This window comes from Dromiciops gliroides, chromosome 6, assembly GCF_019393635.1.
Source record: "Dromiciops gliroides isolate mDroGli1 chromosome 6, mDroGli1.pri, whole genome shotgun sequence".
Lineage (NCBI taxonomy): Eukaryota > Metazoa > Chordata > Mammalia > Microbiotheria > Microbiotheriidae > Dromiciops > Dromiciops gliroides.
Window position 1 is genome coordinate 23,419,294 of NC_057866.1, and position 22,822 is coordinate 23,442,115.

Here is a 22,822-nt window from a genome sequence, read left to right on the forward strand (position 1 = left end):
CTGAGTTGGTGCCCTTTGCCCTAAGTAGCCACAAAGGCCTCCGTCCACCCAACCTTTTCCACACCAAGCAGCTTCAAGCTCCCTCCTTGAAAAAGGTGTCCATGATACCCATTGTTCAGAATAAGCTACTAGCTTTTGATCCTTTCTTTTCTTTTCTTTTCTTTTTTTTTTTTTTTTTTTTGCAGGGCAATGGGGGTTAAGTGACTTGCCCAGGGTCACACAGCTAGTAAGTGTCAAGTGTCTGAGGCTGGATTTGAACTCAGGAACTCCTGAATCCAGGGCCGGTGCTTTATCCACTGCGCCACCTAGCTGCCCCCGATCCTTTATTTTCTTAATGCTGGGCCATATGTTTTTGGCTTGTGCCCGCCTCTGACTGAAATCACAAAGTATCAAAGATGTTGATCTGGCAGGGGCAAATCACAAATACAAAAAAAATTTTCAAACTTTAAATAAGCAGTGGCTAAGGTGTCATCTGAACAATGGCATGTAGCAGGGTTCAGTGCCATCTGGAGGCTTTCCTTGGGCAGGTCCCCCCTCCCACCCCATGTCCTCAGCTCCATTATTAGGTATATACTTATGTGGATACAGATATGACAGCACATGCGCTCCTTGAGGCTTGGAGTGGTTTTGTTTTTGTCTATATCCAGTGGGTGGCATAGTGTTTGGCAGCCAGGAGGCACTTAATGAATGCTAGATCCTATGACTGAGCAGAGGAGAGGGAGCCTGAAGATTCAATCAACGGTCATTTATTCAATGTGCATTTATTATGTACCTCCTGGGCTAAGTGCTTTGGAAAATGGAGCACTGGGTATGACATCATCTCCGCCTTCATAGACTTGAAAATCTTATATGGAGATATGACAGAAATGGAAAACAAATGTGATGTCTGGTCTCATAGAAGAGGGGAACCAAAAAAAGGTACATTTTCAGTGTATTTTGGCCTTTACCCATCTTAGAAAAGAAAGACAGCAAAATGCAAGGTCTGTTGCTACTGGTGCCCTTCATTTGCCCCATTAAATGTGAAAAGCTAGTGGCTTAGACTATGTCGAAATGACTCATGGACCCCTGTACATGTGAGACTGAATCAGAAACCCAGGGCCAGCCATTTCTGCCAATGCCAATGGGCCTCTTCCTTTATCCCACTTCCACGGGCAGCTTTATGCTGGAGAGTTCTGCTTTCCCTTGGGCTCTCCTACAAGTCAGTCAGTTTCTTCCTGAGAGCTAACACTTCCACTTCAGGTGCTCCTGGCAAAGACCAAATCCAGGAAAAGAGAGAAGCCCGGGATCCACAGGCCCAGCTGGGAACATGTTAAATTGGCGACTCCCTTCCCAGGACCCTGGCACTCACAAAGTGAGTTCAGAACTAAATATTTGTGATTGAAATAGGTTTGGAAAGCTTCTCAGAAGAGCTGAGAACGGAGTAAAAATGTCTTCACTGTGGAGGTCTGGCTCCCCTAGCTAAGAATGCTGCATCTGGTCCCGAGGAATGCCTGGGTTGTCTGATTAAGAAGGATCACAATAAATATTGAGCATATAACTCAGGACAGTTGACAGCATAGGGAAAACTAAGACCTCAGACTAAATCCCTCTCAGCAGCTGGATGGATCACTGGCAGCAGATCTTCTGTCTGGCTGGGGCTATTACATTAATGGTAAAGGAGCTCCCATCTGCGTAGAGTCCAAAAGCTACATGGGTCACGTGTGTCACGAGCTCAGGAAGAAATAGCAGGCACCTATGGAGCACTGTACACACATAAGCTTATTTGAGCCTCACGGTGACCTTCGGAGGAAGGTGCTATTCTTCCTGTTTTACAGATGGGGAAACTGAGGCAGGCAGAAGCAGACTTGTGTTCAAGCTTACAAAATTTGGGGGCTGAACCAAAGGAGGGGGCCTTGAAGGCCCTTTCCAGCTCGAAATCTATAATCTTATTTCTACAAAGTTGGGGAAACTGGGGTCTTTTTGTTTTATTTAAAGCTGGAGAACTTTGTGACTCACGTGCAGCAGAAGCTCCATAAATACCCATGAATAAGTGATGTGGGAAGAAGAAACCGATCCCGAGCAGCGGGTACACCAATGGGATCCGAAGCTGGCATATCCTGCCGTATGTTTCCCTTCTCCAGGGTCTTGTGATGAAATATCTGGCTCTATATCCAGCAAGGATATAGACTAGAGGAGATGGCTTCCCAAGCTCCCTCCAAATTAATTTTCAATGAAGACTCTCTCCTGATAAGTGTTTACCTCAGAATTTGCTCATGCGGTCAGCTCAAAAGAGACCGTCACGTGAGCACACAAAGGCACGCCTGTTTTCCCTGCTTTAAAGTGTATCCATGCATTTTTTGGCCCCCGCATCTTAAGGTGCTTTGCAAATCCTGATTTCATTCCCTTCACCCTACCTCTACAAGGTAGGCATTAATCCTATTTTATGGAGAGGGAAATCATGCCATTCAGCAGTTAGTGAATTAAGCTACAAGGAAATGAGTGGCTCAGTCTGGGAAGGGATCTGTTTGACACCCTCTATGAGCACATCTTGAAGGAGATGGGAAATATCCAGTGAAGTTCAATACACGTGCCATTCGTAGCTACACAAAAGCGCTCTCCGGGTTTTTGGCTTCAGATCTCTACAAAGTGGTTTGAGAAGACTTACCTCCATTCTTGCCCACAGTTCGGAAGCATCTCCAGAAAGCCCGTAAGAAGGATGCCCTGTTGTGGGGGGTGGCCTGGATGAAGCTAAACTCTCGGAAGAGAATATGCGTCCCCTGACACACGCTGTTAAAGCTGCAAAGACAAAAGCCAAGAGGTCACTGTTTGATGGCTCTTCCAGAAGGCGGGAACAAAATGGAAAACAGAGGCCCCTTAGAAGAGTCGCCAAGAAGCAGAAGTGGCCGCTAGCCTCCCATTTCTAAGATGCAGTCCCACTTGGGTCCATCCCCTGGCTCCCCAGGGGGAAATCTATGCACGTCGGCACATCCCTCCAACGATCTCTGGGATCCAGCTCCACCCCAGTCACTAGAGAGTTTGATAGAGAGAGAAAACTATCCATCCTTAACTGGACGGAACTGGCAGTTGTCTATTTTTAGAGAATCCCTCTCTCTCTACCTCATCAGGATTTACATTTCCTTAAAGATATTCCCTCTGGGTTCTTCTCCGATGGATACCAGGTTGCTTACAGGTGACATCTATAGATCTGTCCATTTCACTTTGGAGTGTGGAGAAACAGGGGATCTGTCAGATACCTCTGACAACAAGCCCAGGAAGAAAACCTCCCATCTGTCTAAAGGAGAGACAAATGGTTCCATGAGGAGACTGGTGGAGAGGAATGAGGATCCATGGTAAAGGAACAGGGGTAAAAAATGGCCCCTAAAATGAGAGGATGAGGCAAAGCCCAAGGGCTCGGGTGAGTCATTACTTAAGCTGGGCCCCAGGAAGGGAGGAAAATATGCTCTAGTCTTTGGGTTCTCTTGCCAAAGGGGGGAAGAAGGCTGGGAAGCACTGGAGCTATCTCAAAATGGAAATTCCACTAGAAAGCAGGCAATAATAACTCAGGAATGGACACGATCCAGAACAGGCTCCGGGTTCCAGAGAATCTTTAAACCCTCCATCCAGCAAAGTCCAGGTAGAGGACACGTTTATCTTTAGCGAGAAGCAGACATTAGGCTGAGGGGAGTCACCAAGGGAGCGACAGGGAGCGTGTGGGGTCAGGGGACTTAGAGCTGGAAGGAGCTGGTTTCCTGATCAGGAGACTGAGGCCCAGAGAAAGGAAGTGACCTAGCAGCAGCCACACAGAGAGTCAGGAGCAGTCAAAGCTGGCTCCTCTAACCTCAGATCCACTCTTGTCCAACTGCACCACAGCTGTCCCCAGTTTGGGATGTGAAGTCCAGAGGGCAGCTCTCGCTGGGATCCCATGTAGATTTAAAAACAAAACAAACTCGAGTTGGAGAGCCAGAAGAGACTTTGCAGGACATCTCTTCTTCCCTGGGACTGACCCACACGAAAGACCCCCGTGCTTTTATTTGAAAGGGAAGAGAACAGCCATCCTGACCGTGGATGAGAGGAACCCGGGCCAGGATTATGGCAGTAACTAGGCTCAGGTTTGGAATGATATTGGGAATACAAAGAGAACTCCACAAACACGCTCCCAATTCACGATGCTGCGTTCAAAAGCAGCTGCAAACTATTCTTCTCCCATGGAAAACTGGCAGAGAGCTAGAACTCTATGACAACTTGAAGAAAACGGGAGGGCACTAGGTGAAGACCAAGGAGGAGGTCAGGAAAAGGATTTCTCAAAAGCAATAGAAGCAAAGCTGCAGTTGCAGGCAGTGGGGATCAATACTTTTGGCTTAAGAAAAGGAGAATGTACTTGAGTTTTCTGGAGCCTCTTTTCGTTGGCCGTGGTGCCCTGTGGGCTTTGGGAGCCATTCTTCATTCCCTCCCTTTAAGGGCAGCTGCTGCCCATAGCGGCTTTTAGATGTTAAGTTCCCAATGCATCCCTACTGATCTCTTTTAGACAACTCTCTTTGGAATTATTTCTCCTTAGGTCTTCGGAATGACATTTGTGAAAGCTTCCCATCCCTTCTGTACAATTTGATTCCATGGGATCCTCCCTATCCTTTGTGAACTAAAAAGACTGGAGATGCAGAAAATAGCAAGTTTGTAACTTTCTTTCAATGCTAGGCAATACTGAATCATAGACCTGAAAAAGTACAAGATAGGATCTTCAGTTGACAGATACACATTCACACAGTCATACGGTTTGGATTGCATCAGTCAATCAATATATATTCAACTCTTTTTTGTTGTTGTTGTTTTTTGGTGGGGCAATGAGGATTAAGTGACTTGCCCAAGGTCACACAGCTAGTAAGTGTCAAGTGTCTGAGGTCACATTTGAACTCAGGTCCTCCTGACTCCAGAGCCGGTGTTTTATACACTGCACCACCTAGCGGCCACCCTATTTATTCAACTCTTGTATGTACAGCTGTGCCACACACTGTGCAGGCCCCTAACGCTGAAATCTCCCAGATTTTTGATAAGCTCTTCTCCCTAAATGACTGATCAATAATAATGGCAGCTCACATTAAAATCGCTCATCGCATACTGTTTTCCTCACAGGTTGTGGTGAGGCAAGTGGTGCCCATTTTACAGATGATGAAGCTGAGGTACAGGCACATCAGTGACTTGGCCACCACTATCCAGCCAAAGCGCCCACGTCTGGTGTACTCCACTTCTCTACCTCATATAGGAGCGGCTAGATGGTGCAGTGGATAGAACACTGGTCCTGCAGTCAAGAGGATCTGAGTTCAAATCTTACCTCAGACACTTACTAGTGGTGTGACTCTGGGCAAGTCACTTAACCCCAATTGCCTTAAACATTTGGAGCCATCTCTAGTCGTGCTGATCTCTATCTTGCCTCTAGGCCCAGATGGCTCTGGAGGAGAGAGTGAGGCTGGTGACCTCGCACAGTCCTACCTCACTTCAATCCAATTCAGTGCAAGTCATGACATCACTCTGATGTCAGGGTCCTCTTCGAGAACAAAGGACAAACAACAACAAACAACAACTCTCCTGCCTCAGACTGACAGTTGTTCACTGTGGGGAAACTGCTGCCACCCTGATGGGCCCCATTGGGCAGATTATTTTCCAAGTTTTGTAGTTAACAGTCAGACTCCACAAGCACTCTTAATTCTTCAGGCTCTTTTCTTCCTTTCTTTGTGGGTAAATTTCCAATCAGAATGCTGAATTACAGATTAACATCATATAAGAGAAATTCAACAAATCTCCCAAGGGATTCCCTGTCCACAAGAGAGCTAGAGACACCAAAACTTGGGCTTCTTTGTGATTCATATTTTCCTTTGTTACTTAATATATTAAATTAATTTTAAAATTCAGCTTTAAAGGTGACAAAGTCTTTTTTTTTTTTTTGGCGGGGCAATGGGGGTTAAGTGACTTGCCCAGGGTCACACAGCTAGTAAGTGTCAAGTGTCTGAGGCCGGATTTGAACTCAGGTCCTCCTGAATCCAGGGCCGGTGCTTTATCCACTGCGCCACCTAGCCGCCCCCGACAAAGTCTTTTAAAGTTAATTTTGAAAAGAAATGGAGATAAAAGCTCACTGATTCTTTGTTTTGTCATGTTGGCTAGTGAACAAACGTTTATTAAACGTGCCCTGTGTGCCAGCCATTGTTCTAAGCACTAGAGATATGAAAAGGGGCAAAAGACACTCTAGCAGAGGAGACAACAAGCAAATATATATGTACAAACAAGCTCTCGGTAGGAAAAATAGGAAATAATTGAAAGAGGAAAGGAACCATAATTAGGAGGGATTGGAAAAGGCTTCCTGTAGGAGATGGCATGTTAGCTGGGACTTGAAGGAAGCCAGTAGACAGAGACAGGAAGGCAGAGATTTCTAGACATGGACGACTGCCAGAGAAAATGCTCAGAGCCAAGAGACGGAGTGTCCTCCTGTGGGAGGAACAGCAAGGCAGCATGTCAGGGAGTGAGGCGGGACAAAGGGGTAGATTTTATAAACAGAGGGTTTTGTATTTGATCGTGGAGGCCATGGGGAGCCACTAGAGTTTGTGGAGTAGGGTAGTGACGTAATTAGGGTAGTGCTTTAGGAAAATCATTTGGACAGCAAATGGAGGACAGATTGGAGTGGAAAGAGACCAGAGACAGGCAGACCCACCAGTAAGCCATGACAATAGTCCAGGTGTGGGGCAGCTAGGTGGTGCACTGGATAAAGCACCAGCCCTGGAGTCAGGAGGACCTGAGTTCAAATCCGGCCCCAGACACTTGACACTTACTAGCCGTGTGACCCTGGGCAAGTCACTTAACCCTCATTGCCCTGGGGGGAAAACACAAAAACAATAGTCCAGGTGTGAGGTGACCGTGGCCTGCACTATAGAGTGGTGGCAGTGTCAGAGGAGAGAAAGGGGGTAAATGTGAGAGACGTCGCAAAGGCGAAATCTACAGGCTTTGGCAAGAGCTTGGACACTGGGGGTGACAGAGAGCGAACAGAGTTGGCGCAGAGGGTGAAAACAAGTCATGCTATGCAAGTCAAATTCAGCACAAAGAATGGTATGTTCCAATGGCCCAGGATCGCAGATCCAGAACAGGAAGGCACCTTGGGAGTCACCCAGAGCACTTGTGTACCTTCATTTTGTAGATGAGGAAACTGAGGCCCAGAGAGGTGAAGCGACTTGCTCAGAGTCACACAGTGTTCGAAGCCAATGGCTGTGAAACCCGGGCCTTTAGAAATGATATCAAGGGGCAGTTAGGTGGCATAGTAGATAAAGCACGGGCCCTGGAGTCAGGAGGACCTGAGTTCAAATCCAGGCTCAGACACCTGACACTTACTAGTTGTGTGACCTTGGGCAAGTCATTTAACCCTCACTGCCCTGCCCCCCATTCTACCAAGCTAAGGGACAAAGCTTCACTGGATTTTAAAGTAATCTTGTGAAATTGACCATATGCAGAACAAAAGGGCGCGTGTGTATGTGACAGAGAAAACATCCTATGGCTCAGAGACCTGTGCATTCAAACCTTAGGTGTGAAATGCCCTTACCTAATGTTTTTTAAAAAGCAAAGTGCCCCATTTGTGCCTTCTGTTGAAGAAAATACGTGACTGGAGAGGGCGATTCATAACAACTCTGTGGTCCTTGCTCCATGGTCCACAGCCCATGGACTGGAGCCTCTGGATGTGGAAAGGGTCCTGGATTTAGACACGGAGATCTTGGCCAAGTTCCTGGAGGACTCTGGGTGCCAGCTCTACCATGTATGCCCTCCATGACCTTGGGTGAGGTCTGGAACCTCTCTGGGCCTTAGTTTCCTTACCTATAAAACAAGACAGTTTCACTAGAGGATCTCTAAGGTTCGTTCCCATTCTCTACCACATCCCACATTTCTCAACTAACAGAGATGAGAGTGGGAACTCCCCCCTCTACCCTGGACGTCCAGTTCTAAAGACATTTTCCAGGTAGCAACATTTCCTTGAAGGAGTCATGATGGTGACTGTTATTTATTCCCTTATGTAATACATCTGAGACTTTGGATGTTTTTCATTATATTTTTTACTTGGTAGCCTAAATAAATCAGTGGGTCATAGCAGAACAATGATGGAGTAGTTTAAATAACTTACTTGAGATAAAGTAGCTTCAGACCAATCAGTAAATTATGTTCTACAAAAAGCTATGCAACTGGTATTCCAGAACCCCAAGGTCTGAGCTTAAATTGACCAGCTTTGATCTGGGAGACGTCCCACAAAGCACTCTTTAGCATGTGCTTCAACCCAGGGTTTTGTCTGGGGATCTCCAAATTTGGCTTGTTTTGCTCTCACCCAACTTCTTCCCCAGAAATATCATATTAGAGCTTGTTGTCTAGGTCCCATGAAAGCACTCAAGCTAACAATATATTTTGATACAGGTCAGCCTTTTAATTATGTTTCCACAGATGTGGCAAAAGGGCCCCGGCTTCCATGGAAGTATTTAAGCTGACATACATTTATCCTTTCTACATTACAACTTCCCTATTGTGGTTTTGATATATCTTGGGGTGGCATAAAAATTAAATGGGGATTTTGCAGAAGCAACAGACAACATATGAAAGTCAGAAGATGATATGGAAAAAGTTTAGAAACTCAGAAATGCATAAAATATATGTATGGTATTGCATAATAGTCCCATATTTTATCTTTTTTTTTTTTTTTTAGTGAGACAATTGGGGTTAAGTGACTTGCCCAGGGTCACACAGCTAGTAAGTGTTAAGTGTCTGGGGCTGGATTTGAACTCAGGTACTCCCGACTCCAAGGCCAGTGCTCTATCCACTGCCCCTATATTTTATTTTTTAATACTATAAATACACCCAAATTTTACAAAAAAAAGGTCTTGGGGGGGAAGGTAGGTGGCCTGGTGGATAAAGCACTGGCCCTGGATTCAGGAGGACCTGAGTTCAAATCCTGCCTCAGACACTTCACACTTACTAGCTGTGTGACCCTAGGCAAGTCACTTAACCCTCATTGCCCTGCCCCCCCCCAAAAAAGTCTTGGGTTTGTTTTTTTGTTTTGGTTTGGTTTGAGGGGCAATAAGGGTTAAGTGACTTGTCCAGGGTCACACAGCTAGTAAGTGTCAAGTGTCGGAGGTCAGATTTGAACTCAGGTCCTCCTGAATCCAGAGCTGGTGCTTCATCTACTGCGCCACCTAGCTGCCCCCCCCAAAGGTCTTGTAAACACTCCATAAAAGAAAAAGAAAAAATCCAGACTTCTCTGGTATGAAGGGTCAAAATGGTTTTTGTGAATTTTTTAGTTCAACCCACAGAAAGACTGCCATAGCTCAAAGAAGCCCACAAAGGCGCTGACTCCTGTCCCAAAGCCAACTGATATGGGGCTCTCTTCTTATTGGTGCAACTGAATGCCCTGCCCTGGGGGAGGGGTAACCTGGGAGAACTAGTCTTCTTTAGTTCTCTTGCAGACTCTTCAAGCTTCTAGTTGCTCCAGCTTTTTTTTTTTTTTTTTTGCAGGGCAATGGGGATTAAGTGACTTGCCCAGGGTCACACAGCTAGTAAGTGTCAAGTGTCTGAGGCCAGATTTGAACTCAGGTACTCCTGAATCCAGGGCCGGAGCTTTATCCACTGCGCCACCTAGCTGCCCCTGCTTCAGCTTTTGAGATGGAAAAGGCCAACCCCATTTCAGTTTGCTGAAAGCTGACTCTGGGAAGACATGAGAGGAGCAGGTGGTCTCTATCATGTCCTCATCCGCAGCTCGCTGCATTAGAAACTTTGGGGTCAGGGATTAGATCTACAATAACCCTGACCCAATCAAGTCATCCTCAGATTCTAGGACTCAAAGATCATTTTCGGTGAGGTGTGAATGGGTCAATAATCACCCAGGACAAAGTGGAGATCAAAGTCCCAAATGAGGAGCCAATGGGGATGCTTCTGCCCATGGAAGAGACGTAATCCCAGTCTCAAACAGAGGCTCGCTCCTCCTTTAATTTGGCTAAACTGCCTAAGTCCCACCTTCTCCAGCTAGCTGTAGCATTTCCAGGAATTTATCCTAATCCTGTGTTGTGCCCTAGGTTGAATTACATCATACACTGTCCTATTATTTGCTATGACAATAAACAGCTTTACAATGTATCAATTACAGGAAAAACTGGAAAGATAAATCCCTAAATCCAAGAAGAGATCTGAGAAAAGCTGATTTTAGGGTATATTTTAACAACGCATGCAGAGTCAGTTACAGTTGGTCTGTAGAGACGAAAGGCCATACCCTGTAGCTTAGTTGGTTTATGCAATTCCTTCTCATCTTCCATTTCTAGTTATTTTTTTCTCCATTTGGATAAAATATTCTTTATCAGATTGGTAGAGGACACCAAGCTGAGAGGGATGGTTACTACACTAGAAGACAGGGTTGGGATCCCAAAAGATCTTGACAGGCTAGAAGCTTGGGTTGAATCAAATGAGATGTCACCTAACAGGGAGAAATGAAGCATCTTACAGTTTTTTTGTTCCAAATTTTGACTTCCAAAATTGTTCCAAATTGTTCCCAAAATTGACTTCACAAGTACAATATGTGAAGGCAGCTTAAAGAGAACTCGATTAGAAAAAGATCAATGTCTGTTGGGTTGTCATGGGAAAGGGGGATTAGCCCCTGGGGGGCAGACCTGGGAGCTAGGAGCAGAAGCAGCAAAGTAGCAAACTTGGGTAGGATGTCGGGGGGAAAAAACGTCCCAGCAATTAGAGTTCTCAACCAGTGAAATGGGCACCTGAGGAAACGGCGGGGGTTCTGGCATTGATGGCACTCAGGCAAGGGCTGGTAGCTCACTTTCTGGCGGTCAAAGAAGAGAGTCTTGTTCACACGCAGCCTGCATTTGCTGCTATCTCAATACATGCTCTCACCCTCTCTGGAGTATTTATTACCCTGCTCCCATAAAGCCCAGAAGTGAGAGCTACAATGAATGATGCCCTTTGCCCCCACCCCATGGCCAAGACCACGGCCCCCCTCCCAATGCCATTTCCTGTACCCGTGCAGGGCTTGTCTCCTTGGATCCCCAGAACCCAGCAAAGCACTTGGCACATGGTAGTTACTAAATAAATGGTTACTGATTAATTGACCGCTGAGGTCCCTTCTAACACTGAAATTCTATGACTTGTGGTCATTTGGGGATGCAGTGGAATCACTCTGCCCCGGTCATACCTCATCTGTACGAAGGCTAGAAAGAATTAGGAGGAGGCTTTAGGGCTGCAAGATTATGTCACAGCAGTTTCGGGTGAAGGAAATGGGGAGGCTTAGCTTACAGAAGAGGAGTCTTAGGAAGGGCATGAGAGCTGTCTTTAGTCTTAGAGAGGCATCGTCTGGAAGAGTTTAGATTTACTCTGCTGGGTTCCAGAGGGCAGACATAGGAGCAATAGGTAGCAGGAAAAGCTTCCTGAAAATTAGTGCTCTCCCACAGAGAATGAATGGGCTGTTTCAGGAGGTGACAGGCTCCCATTGCTAGAGATCTCCCAGCAAAGACTGGATGGCCACTTGTCAAGGGGGTTGTAGAGGCCATTACAGTGCATGGCCTCCGAGTACCCTCCCAGTCCTGAGATTCTTAGTGACTCTGGGAAGATATCAAAGGCCTTCAGAATCACACCTTTGGCAAAGAACTCCAGGAAGCTTAGTTCTGGTCACTGTCTAGGGAGGTAAGCAGAGGTCTTCTAATTTAATAGTCTGTTTCTGTTTCCTAACTATGGTGACAGCAACAAAAAGAAAAAAGGCCTCGTTAGATCACTGCAATAATGCCTCAAGCATTTGGGGTTTCATGCTAAGATTTTGCTGCTTGACTGAGTAATGCTTAGTAGCAGGGCTGGTTTTCCGAACATGACATCAATGAGATCGAATTCTACTCCATGAAGGAAAGGAGAGGAAAAACCACTCGATGTCCTGGCAGGCCCCTGAAATTGGGGCAGGGTTGAAGAAACTTCTGTAATGGGAACACATCAGCAGATTTATTTTTGTTTCCTTCACCTTACTCTTAGCTATCCTTCCACAGCAAAACCCTGCAAAGGAATCTCATGATAAGACCAATGTTGTCCAGCATATGAGGATGTGCTAGTGTTGAGCCAACTATAGGGAAAGGAAGCTTGTATCCAGGGACGGTGCTAACAAGGCAGATGTTACATGAAAAGGTGTGCAGGGGACGTGGGTCTCAGGTGCTGCTTCTCTGAGAGCACCATGTTCTCTGAGTGGACCTTGGTCTGCTAATAATTCCACTGAGGACCCTCACCACAGGAAGGAAATGTTTCAAGCTCTCTTTGCAAACCCTTCCAGACCTTTTACTCAAGTGCTGGGATACCTCACTCCTTTTTTTTTTTTTTTTTGGGTGGGGCAATGAGGGTTAAGTGACTTGCCCAGGGTCACATAGCTAGTAAGTGTCAAGTGTCTGAGGCTGGATTTGAACTCAGGTCCTCCTGAATCCAGGGCTGGTGCTTTATACACTGTGCCACCTAGCTGCCCCCGAGGTGCTGGGATACTATGGCAACACCCCAATAGTAACTCCACTACACTCAGAGTAAGAGAGTAGAGTATCAAGAGGTTTAATTTCCATTGAAATAAGTAGCTCAAAAGAAATGTGAGATGCGCAAATTTAGAAGATCCAACCCAAATGTTCACATGGATTATTTGTGCCCAACCTGTGGTAGAGCATTCCAAGCTCATATTGGTCTAACCAGTCACAGTTAGACACACTGTAACTTGACGTTAACATTGTGATGTCATCTTGGTTCTCTTTGAGAACGAAGGACAACAAACAACCAAGAAGGAATTAGAGTAGGCGATGAGGAAACAAAAATATCACTCTTCGCAGATGACATGATAGCATACTTGGAGAATCCTAGAGAATCAACTAAAAAACTAGTTGAAATAATTAACAATTTTAGTAAAGTTTCAAGATATAAAACAAACTTATGTAAACAGTACCAACAAAGTCCACCAGAGCAAGAGATAGAAAGAGAAATTCAATTTTAAATAATTGTAGACAATGTAAAATACTTAAAAGTGAAGTCTACCTGCCAAGATAAATCCAGGATCTATATGAACACAATTATAAGACACTTTTCACACTAATAAAGCCAGATCTGAACAAATGGGAAAATATTAATTGCTCATGGATAGGCTGAGTCATTGTAACATAAAATGATAATTCTATATAAATTAATTTACTTATTCAATGTCATACAAATTAAACTACCAAAAAGTATTTTACAGAGATAGAAAAAATAATAACAAAATTCATCTGGAGGAGCAAAAGGTCAAGAATATCAAGGGAATTACTGAAAAAAATGTGAAAGTGGATTAGCTGTTTCATACCTTAAGCTATATTACAAAGTATTAATCATCAAAATAATCTAGTATAGGCTAAGAAATAGTGGTGGATCAGTGGAGTAGATTAGGTACACAATACAAAACAAGACCAAACAAGAGACAAACAGCATTATGGGATACAAAATGGATAATTTTGATTGCTTTAAATTAAAAAGGTTTTGCACAAACAAAAGCAATACAGCCATGCTCAGCAAGAAAGCAGAAAGCTGGAAAGGTTTTTTACAATAAATTTCTCTACTAACGGCCTTATTTCTCAAAAATATAGAGGACAGAGTCAAATTTATAAGGATATGAGTCATCTCCCAATTGATAAATGGTCAAAGGATATGAACAGCCAGTTTTCAGATGAAGAAATCAAAGCTATCTATAGTCATATGAAAAAATGTTCTAAATCACTACTGATAGAGAAATACAAATTAAAACAACTCTCAAGTACCACCTCATACCCATCAGATTGGTCAATATGATAAAAAAGGAAAATGACAAATGTTGGAGGGGATGTGGAAAAATTGGGGCACTAATGCACGGCTGGTGGAATTGTGAACTGATCCAACCATTCTGGAGAGCAATTTGGAACTATACCCAAAGGACTATGAAACTGTACATTCCCTCTGACCTAGCAATATCACTACTAGGTCTCTATTCCAAAGAGATAATAAGGAAAATGACCTATATGTACAAAAATGTTTATAGCAGGTCTTTTTGTAGTGGCAAAGAATTAGAAATTAAGGATATGCCCATCAATTGGGGAATGACTGAACAAGCTGTATTTATGATTGTGATTGTGTTATAAGAAATGATGAGCAGGATACTTTCAGAAAAATCTGGAAAGATTTAAATGAATTGATACAAAGTGAAGTGAGCAGAACCAGGAGAACATTGTACATGGTAACAGCAATATTATATAATGATCAACTCTAAATGACTTAACTATTTTTAGCCACACTAAGATCCAAGGCAATTCTGAAGGTCTTATGGTGAAAAATGTGATCCACTTCCAGAGAATTCTCTGTTGGGAGTCTGAGTGCAGATAGAACCATACTATTTTTTTTTTTTTGGTTTCTGGTTGTTTTTTTTTTTACAACATGACTAATATGGAAATATGGTTCACATGACTGAACACATATAATCTAAAACAAATTGCTTATTATCTTGGGGTTGGGTGGGAAGGAGAGAAAATTTGGAACTCAAAATTAAAAAAAAAACATGTTAAAATTGTTTTTACATGTAATTGGAAAAAATCAAATATAAAAAATTTTAAAAAACAGGGGGGGTTGTGAATAAAAAACAATTCGGTGAAACTAACCAACATATCGATCAGGTCCACTGGTCTAAGTAGTGCTCCCTGCTGATAGTCCTCCTTTGTAAAACAGGGCACATCAAAATAAAAACAAAAAAACAAACCAGGGCACATCAAGGGAAAAGTTTGCTAATTATTCAATCTATTGTTCATTTTTTTCCATTGACATTGTTGAAGTCATTGTGCATACTGTTATCCTGGTTCTGCTTGCTTCCCTTTTCATCAGTTCATATATTTTCCCATGCTTCCCTGTAGGCTTCTTATTTATAATTTCTTCAGCTCAGTAATGTTCCAATGGTGTGATTCTTTTCTGTCTTTATGTGTCATAACAGCTTTTATCTACTTTGCTGTCACATCATTTCACACTTCCTTCTATTTTCTTGTCAGTTTTCCAGCTTAGATTCTTTCAGTCACTGCTGATGATTACATTTCAGGTTTTTCCCATCCTCTGTATAACTGTGTTTTACATTATTTTTTCCCAGATGTGCTAGCTAACTTTTTTTTCAAGCTAAATTTTTCTTTCATTTTTTGCCCACTGACTGAGCTATGTCTTCTTCTGTCTTCCTTTGTCCTTATGGGGATCTCTAAACTTTCTTATTAGTGTCACCTGCAAATTTCATTAAAAATGCAACACTTCCCTTCCTGGCCCCCACAAAAGAGTATGACCCCACAGCCTGCTCATCCCATGGCAGGAAAAGGCAACTGGTTTTCCAACCCCAGGACTGTTCTCATTCCACCTGAGGAGTCCTATCTCTAACACTTTCATCAATAAAAGATAGAAAGAACAGATCAATGAACTGGTCATGCAATAACTACAACAACAGTGAAAAATAGAAAACCGAAAAAATTCAAAACTCCCAATTAAAGACCGAAATAGAAATCCTGAAAATCAAAAAAGAGATGAACAAAATCAAAAGCAAAAATCCAACTGAATTAATAAATAAAATTAGAAACAGGTTTTTAAATAAAGCAATAAAATACATAAACCATTAGCTGACAATTTTTTTAAAAGATTGGAAAACCAAATTATCAGTATACAAAATGAAAAATAATTCACAACCAATATGGAAGAAATTTAAAAAATACTATTAGGAGCTATTTTGCATAATTATATGCCAATAAAATTGAGAATCTAAATGAAATGGATGAATAGTTATAAAAAATATAAATTGTCCTGATGAAAAGAATAGGAAATAGAGGATTTGAATAGTCTAATCACAGAATATGAAATTAAACAAACCATAAATTAACTCCCAAAGAAAAAATATCCTAAACCCAGATGAATTTTAATCAGTATTATCAAACATTTAAAGAATAATTACTTCCAATACTACATAAAATATTTTGGAAAAATAGGAAAATAAGAAGTCCTACCAAGTTCCTGCTATGACACAAATATATTTTTGTTATATGAACCAGAGATAGTCAAAACAGAGAAAGAAAACTATAGTCTAACACCTCTGATGCATATCTGTGCAAAAATTATCAATAAATGTTAATAAGGAGAAGAGAGCAACATATTTCAAAGATTATATGCTATTATGAGGCTGGATTTATATTAGGAATACATAGGACTGGTACAATATTATGAAAACATATTATATACATAAAATTGCCATAATAACAACAAAAATCACATGATTATATTAACAGATGTAGAAAAAGCTTTTGACAAGATATAATACCCATTGTTGTTTAAAAACACACTAGAAAGCATAGGAATAAACTGATATTTAATTAATATAAGTGACATTTATCAAAACAATTTTTAAAGCTTTCTTTTTGCCTTTTTTCTCCCCCGCAGGGCAATGAGGGTTAAGTGATTTGCCCAGGGTCACACAGCTAGTAAGTGTCAAGTGTCTGAGGCTGGATTTGAACTCAGGTCCTCCTGAATCCCGGGCCAGTGCTTTATCCATCCACCAGGCCACCTAGCTGCCCTCAAAACAATTTTTAAAAAAGTATTATCGTAAAATTAAAATCCCAATATCTTTTCTTGGTGTGGGCAAGAAAGGGGGAGATTGAGATTGAAGTGTTATAAAGAAAGATTATTTTATCTGTGTTTGATGTGAGCAAGGGAAGGACTTGGCTGTGTATTAAAGCAGAGAGGAAGATCAGACTTTTTTTTGGGGGGGGGTTGTTTGTTTGTTTTGATGGGGCAATGAGGGTTAAGTGACTTGCCCAGGGTCACACAGCTAGTAAGTGTCAAGTGTCTGAGGCCATATTTGAACTCAGGTACTCCTGAATCCAGGGCCAGTGCTTTATCCACTGAGTCACCTAGTTGCCCCTGGAAGATCAGACTTTTAAAACAAAACTGATAGTGTTAAAAAAGAAAGTAATACAACAGAATCTGATGGAGAGAAAATTCCTTTTTCCAGCTCATTTTCCAGATAAGGAAACTGAGGCAAACAGGGTTAAATGACTTGCCTGGGATTGCTAGTAACTGTCTAAGGATGTATTTAAACTCAGTTCTTCCTGACTCTAAGCTGCTGAGTGCTCTATCCACTGCACCACCTAGCTACTCCATCTGAACTATAGGGAGTCAGTTAATTCAGTGTGAAGACTAAAAAAACTCTATTATACTTCAGTCAAATCCAAAAAGGCAGGCATTATAATAAACATTTTTTACAGATAAGACAAGAGAAAGTTTAGTACTATTAAGAGAGATGTCAAGAAACAATTTAATAATAATAATAAAAGAAATCATAAATACAGAAACATCAGTATTCAATATTTATGCACTGAATGACATAACTACCAAGTTCATAAAGGAAAAGGTAACTGAAATGGGAAAAGTCTACATGATGAAACATTAATTTTAGGTGACCTTAATATTCCTACTTCAGAGCCTGGCAAATACAACTGAAAGACAAACAGTTGAACAAATTGTTTGAAAAACTAGATCTGATAAACTTTTGAAAACTTTTTATTTTAACTATTTAATTTATGCACTTTTTGCCTTCATACAAAAATACACCCCAACAAGCACCTAAATAAAGTCCCTTACAAAATATATTATTTAAAGAATTATTAATTTATCAATTGGAAACAGAAAGGGGAAGGGGAAAAATGTATCTTTTAACTTTGATAGTATGGTACTAACACAAATCATTATTTTGACCATAATTTTATTGCCTTTTGGAGACCTCTAAATCTTAGACAAAACATGTATTCCTTAGGTACTCATGTGACTTATAAAAAACTTTAAGAACTCATAAACAAGGGGCAGCTATGTGGCACAGTGGATAAAGCACTGCCCTGAATTCAGGAGGACCTGAGGTCAAATCCAGTCTCAGACACTTGACACTTACTAGCTGTGTGACCCTGGGCAAGTCACTTAACCCTCATTGCCCCGCCAAAACAAACAAAAAAACAAACTAGAACTCATAAACAAGTGCAAAAGAGAAACCTAAAAATATTTTTAACAGACCATACTAATATAAAGATTTTAATTAATAAGAGAAATATGAACAGAAAATGCAAACCTGACTGGAGATTAAAAATGATTCCCTACATGAACAAATCAAAGAACAAATTATAGAAACAATAAAGAAAAGGGAAGGGAATAAGCATTATATAGTGCCTATTGTATGCCAGGCACTATGCTAAACTGTTTTACAGATCTTATCTCATTTGATCCTCATAACAACCCTGTGAGGTAGGTGCTATTATTATTCCTATTTTGTAGGTGAGGAAACTGAGACAAAAGTTAAATTGCTTGACTGGAGTCACAAAGTAAGGGTCTGAGGATGGATTTGAACTCAGTTCTTCCAGACTGCAGGCTCAGCATTCTGTCTACTGTGCCACCAGAGAATGATAGCAATGAGATAATATACCAACATTGAAAGACCCTGAATATTTATGTTAACAAAGAAGATGAACTGTGTGGACAATTAAAAAAACTAGAAAACCAAGATGTAAGCTGAAGTGGAGAAATTTGGAAAATTAAAGGTTAAAAAAATTGAAAACTTAAAAAATGAACTAATAAAAAATGACTTTGGGAAAAACACAACTTAATACAAATGATAAATCATTAGTTAATTTGACTTAAGGAGAGCAAAACCAAATGAACAGAATAAAAAATGAAATGGGAGAATTAATAACAAAGAAATACATAAGGAGAATTATCAGAAATTATTACACTGAATAATATCAACAAAGCTGAAAATATAAAATAACCAAAGTAATAGGATGTAACTGACTTAAATAATAATTTCAGAAGAATAATTGAGCAGGTAATAAATGAACTCTCAAGAGGGAAAAATACTTCATGTCCACACATCTTTTGAAATGACTTCTTTGAATTAAAAAACAAAGAATCCCTGTGGTAGATTGTTTTCAAAAACAAAGAAGGTCCTCTACCAAACTCTTTCTATCACTCAATCAATAAACATTTATTAAACACCTACTATGTGTCATGCATTGTGCTAAACACTAGGGATACAAAAGGAAGCAAAAGACAGCCTCTGCTCTCAAGGAGCTTACAATCTAACGAGGGAGACAACATGTAAATAAATATACAGAAAACAAACTATATCCAGGGTAAATAGGGAATAATTAACAGAAGGAAGGCACTAGAATTAAGAGAGGTTAGGGAAGCCTTCCAGTAAAAGATGAGAATTTAGTTGGGACTTAAAGGAATCCAGGAAGGTCAGTAGTGACATTTGGGCATCTTATTTTGCAGTGCTCATGTTCAATGTTTTCAAATGACTACCATGAAAATAAATGCAGCTTATATACCAACATCTATTACAGAGTGTGAATAAATTCTATAAAGAACTTGATAAGATCCTCCAAATTACATCAACATGTACTTTGATATTTTGTGACTCCAATGAAAAGGTCTTTATATGGGAGGACCGCAAAAATATGTATTAGAAAATATTATTGAGGAGTTATAAATGAGAAGTCAAATGCTTATGGACTACAAAGTTACTATCTTTGGCCTCTAACATCACAGTCCTAGATAAAGCAAGTGGAAATGGCAATGAACAAAACAGAATGGGAAACACAGATGGAGTACACCAAATATATACGGAGGAGATCTGTGTTGGAGGGCAGTTATTCAGTTTTATAGGTAACTGGAAGGGAGGAAGATGCCAAAAATGTGCAAAAAATCTTGGATATAGTTAGTACCAAAAAAGGTGACCAAAAGAATATCATTATTTACTAACCCATATACCTACTTTTGCATCTCTATAAAGTTATTTTTTAAAATATTTATTTAAAAAAATTTTTTTGCTGAGGCATTTGGGGTTAAGTGACTTGCCCAGGGTCACACAGCTAGTAAATTGTCAAGTGTCTGAGGCCGGATTTGAACTCAGGTCCTCCTGAATCCAGGCCCGGGGCTTTATCCACTGCGCCACCTAGCTGCCCCTAGACCACATCTTTAAAGTAAATATTTGGTTGAAAGGCATAAAGAATACAAAATCCTTGGGGCAGCTAGGTGGTGCAGTGGATAGAGCCCCGGCCCTGGAGTCAGGAGGACCTGAGTTCAAATCCGGCCTCAGACACTTAACGCTTACTAGCTGTGTGACCCTGGGTAAGTCACTTAACCCCAATTGCCTCACCGAAAAAAAAAAAAAAGAATACAAAATCCCATTGTTAATATTTTTTTATACATACATACATATGCATGTGTATGTATATGTATACACACATTTAGAAAAGAGCAAAATTGCCCTCAAAGGCCTTCTTCCAACAAAGTATTTTCAAGGCAAATTTCAAATGCATACAAGATTCACTGAAAAATGTAAAAAGGCAACTGTTCAGTGATGACTGATTACATCAAATGAGGCAGAAAACAGGGAGGCGCTGCTTTCCAAAGGTGTTTGCCATCAATAAGAAGGATGCCAGGGCAGAGTCCTCGTGGCGATAGGATGGATTCCCTAAAGATGGTGAGGTCCTCTAGGCCAGAGGCTCCTGTTTGCACATGGATTTGATTTTATCAAGCCCCGAGAGACCCTGGGTAGTCTTCTAAATAAGACAGATGATCACTTAAAAGAGATTATGTTCATCATCTACCCAGAAAAAACCAACAGCGTGAATGACTATTGTCTAGTCTTTGACAGGTGGTTGGATGGACAACTTATAAAGTATGTCTGTCCATGTATATGCATATATATGGGTGGGTGGGTATGCATACACATATACATATACACACGCACACGCACACGCACATAAATATGCACATTCACATGCACACACACATATGTTGGGTAAACACTGAAAATGGACAATGTGCTGGGTCCAGAATTGAACAAGGGAAAACAAGTAGACTAGGTTGCCTTTGAGGAATTGTCTGATGATTTTAATGATCCCAAGCTTCTCCTGGGAACGCAAATGAACATTCATGCAAAAATATTAAATAAAATTCTGGAGAAGAGATTTCATATATCCAAAATATTATTATTCATCGTGACTGAGCTGGATTTATACCAGTAATGGAAGGATGGTTCAGCTTCACTGAAAGAATTAGCATAATAAATCACATTAGTAACAAAAACAAACCCCACATTATTATATAAACAGATGGAGAAAATTTTCAGTAAAATATGGCACTCGTTTATCTGAAGCGCTTTTTAAATTTTTTTTTAATTTTTAAAATGCACATGACTGAGAACCTTCCCCATATGCTATCAAAAGTGCTTATCTAAAATCGAGAGCTCGCCCAGCATTATTTGTGATTGAGAAAAACAGAAGCTTTCCGGCAAGATCAGGAGCAAAGCAAAGGGCCCATTGTTCCCATCATCATTAGACTTCAATTATTTGCTATTTCACAGGATGCACCCCATCCATGTCTTTTCATCCTATATGGCATCTGTGTATGTCCTAACGTGAATCCTCTAAAGATCCCCTAGAACACTTGACATGGCACAGACACCAGGGAGGCACATATGTAGCTATGAATATGACAGATTATACCTCACCCCTCAAGCTTGCTCCCTGACCAGTAGTCCTACAATCTCTCTGATGCTATACTTTACACAGCTTCTTTGGAGCAGTTCTTTATTGGCCAATACCACGAGTCTCTCCATTGTCCATTTGGTGATCTGTAGTCCAATTCTTCAGAGACTATGATATTCCATGACTCACAGTCATGTAGCATCATCCGAAGGACGCTGATTTTAAAAAATGGGTGTCTTGGGGGCAGCTAGGTGGCGCAGTGGATAAAGCACAGGCCCTGGATTCAGGAGGAACCCAATTCAAATCCAGCCTCAGACACTTGACACTAGGTGTGTGACCCTGGGCAAGTCACTTAACCCTCACTGTCCCACAAAATAAATAAATAAATAAATAAATAAAAATGGGTCTCTGGATATGAGAATCTGCTTTGTTTGACTACACATGTTTCTAATGGGTTTTGTTTTTTCTTAGTTGCTCGGTAGTGAAGGAGGAGGTGAGAAGAAAAGAATTTGGACCTGAAAATGAAATAATATTGAGGTGTTGTTTTTTTAAATGGACCTATATTTCCAAGGGAAGTTTGGGATCACAGAAGCTGTGCAGTTTCCCAGAGGAAATCCAGCCCCACTTGTCCTCTCCTTCCATCCTGGATTCAGACCACTGTTTGTTCAGTGCCTACCTGGACCGGTTCCATGGCCCACTAGTTAGCTGTCTAGCCAAATGTATATCCTAATCTGAACAAGAGTATTTGTCCACTCATATTTTTCTTCTGTTTATACTTTAATCAAACTCTTTTGAGTGACTGCGGATCTCATTTAGGAAGCTCTACAGTGTTCTGGAGTACAATGTTCCCTGAAAACCAGGGCATTTGGATGCTTTATTATCTATGAAGCATCCCTTTTCTACTTGGACTCTGTGCTGGACATCCTTTATGATATTTCCAAATATCATTGAGGAACATGTCTCCCTGTGTTAGGCCTTACTTGATATTAATAATCAGAGCATCACTGAAAAAATGATCTGTTATTACACATTTCAAAGAATTGTCTATGATATTGCCACATAGGAGAGCCTTTAAGGAATTACATTTTTCAATAGTCAACAAATAATCAATCAGCATGTGTTGATTAAACTCCTGTGGGTGCCAGGCACTGTGCTAGGCACTGGGGGTACAAATACAAAGAGTAAAACCATCCCTGCCCTCAGGGAGCTGAAGTTCTATTGGGGAGACATGAACCTAAACAAGTATCTATAGAATAAATCTGAGGTTA

The 22,822-nt window shown here is 41.1% G+C and overlaps 1 protein-coding gene across 1 annotated transcript in view; it reads right to left on the minus strand.

The window, feature by feature from the left end:
- Window positions 1–22,822, minus strand: part of C6H11orf49 (chromosome 6 C11orf49 homolog) — a 168,951-nt gene that overhangs the window by 72,636 nt on the left and 73,493 nt on the right. Inside the window, 1 exon segment of the mRNA XM_043970904.1 lies at window positions 2,645–2,775. Coding sequence (XP_043826839.1) covers window positions 2,645–2,775 — 131 coding nt within the window.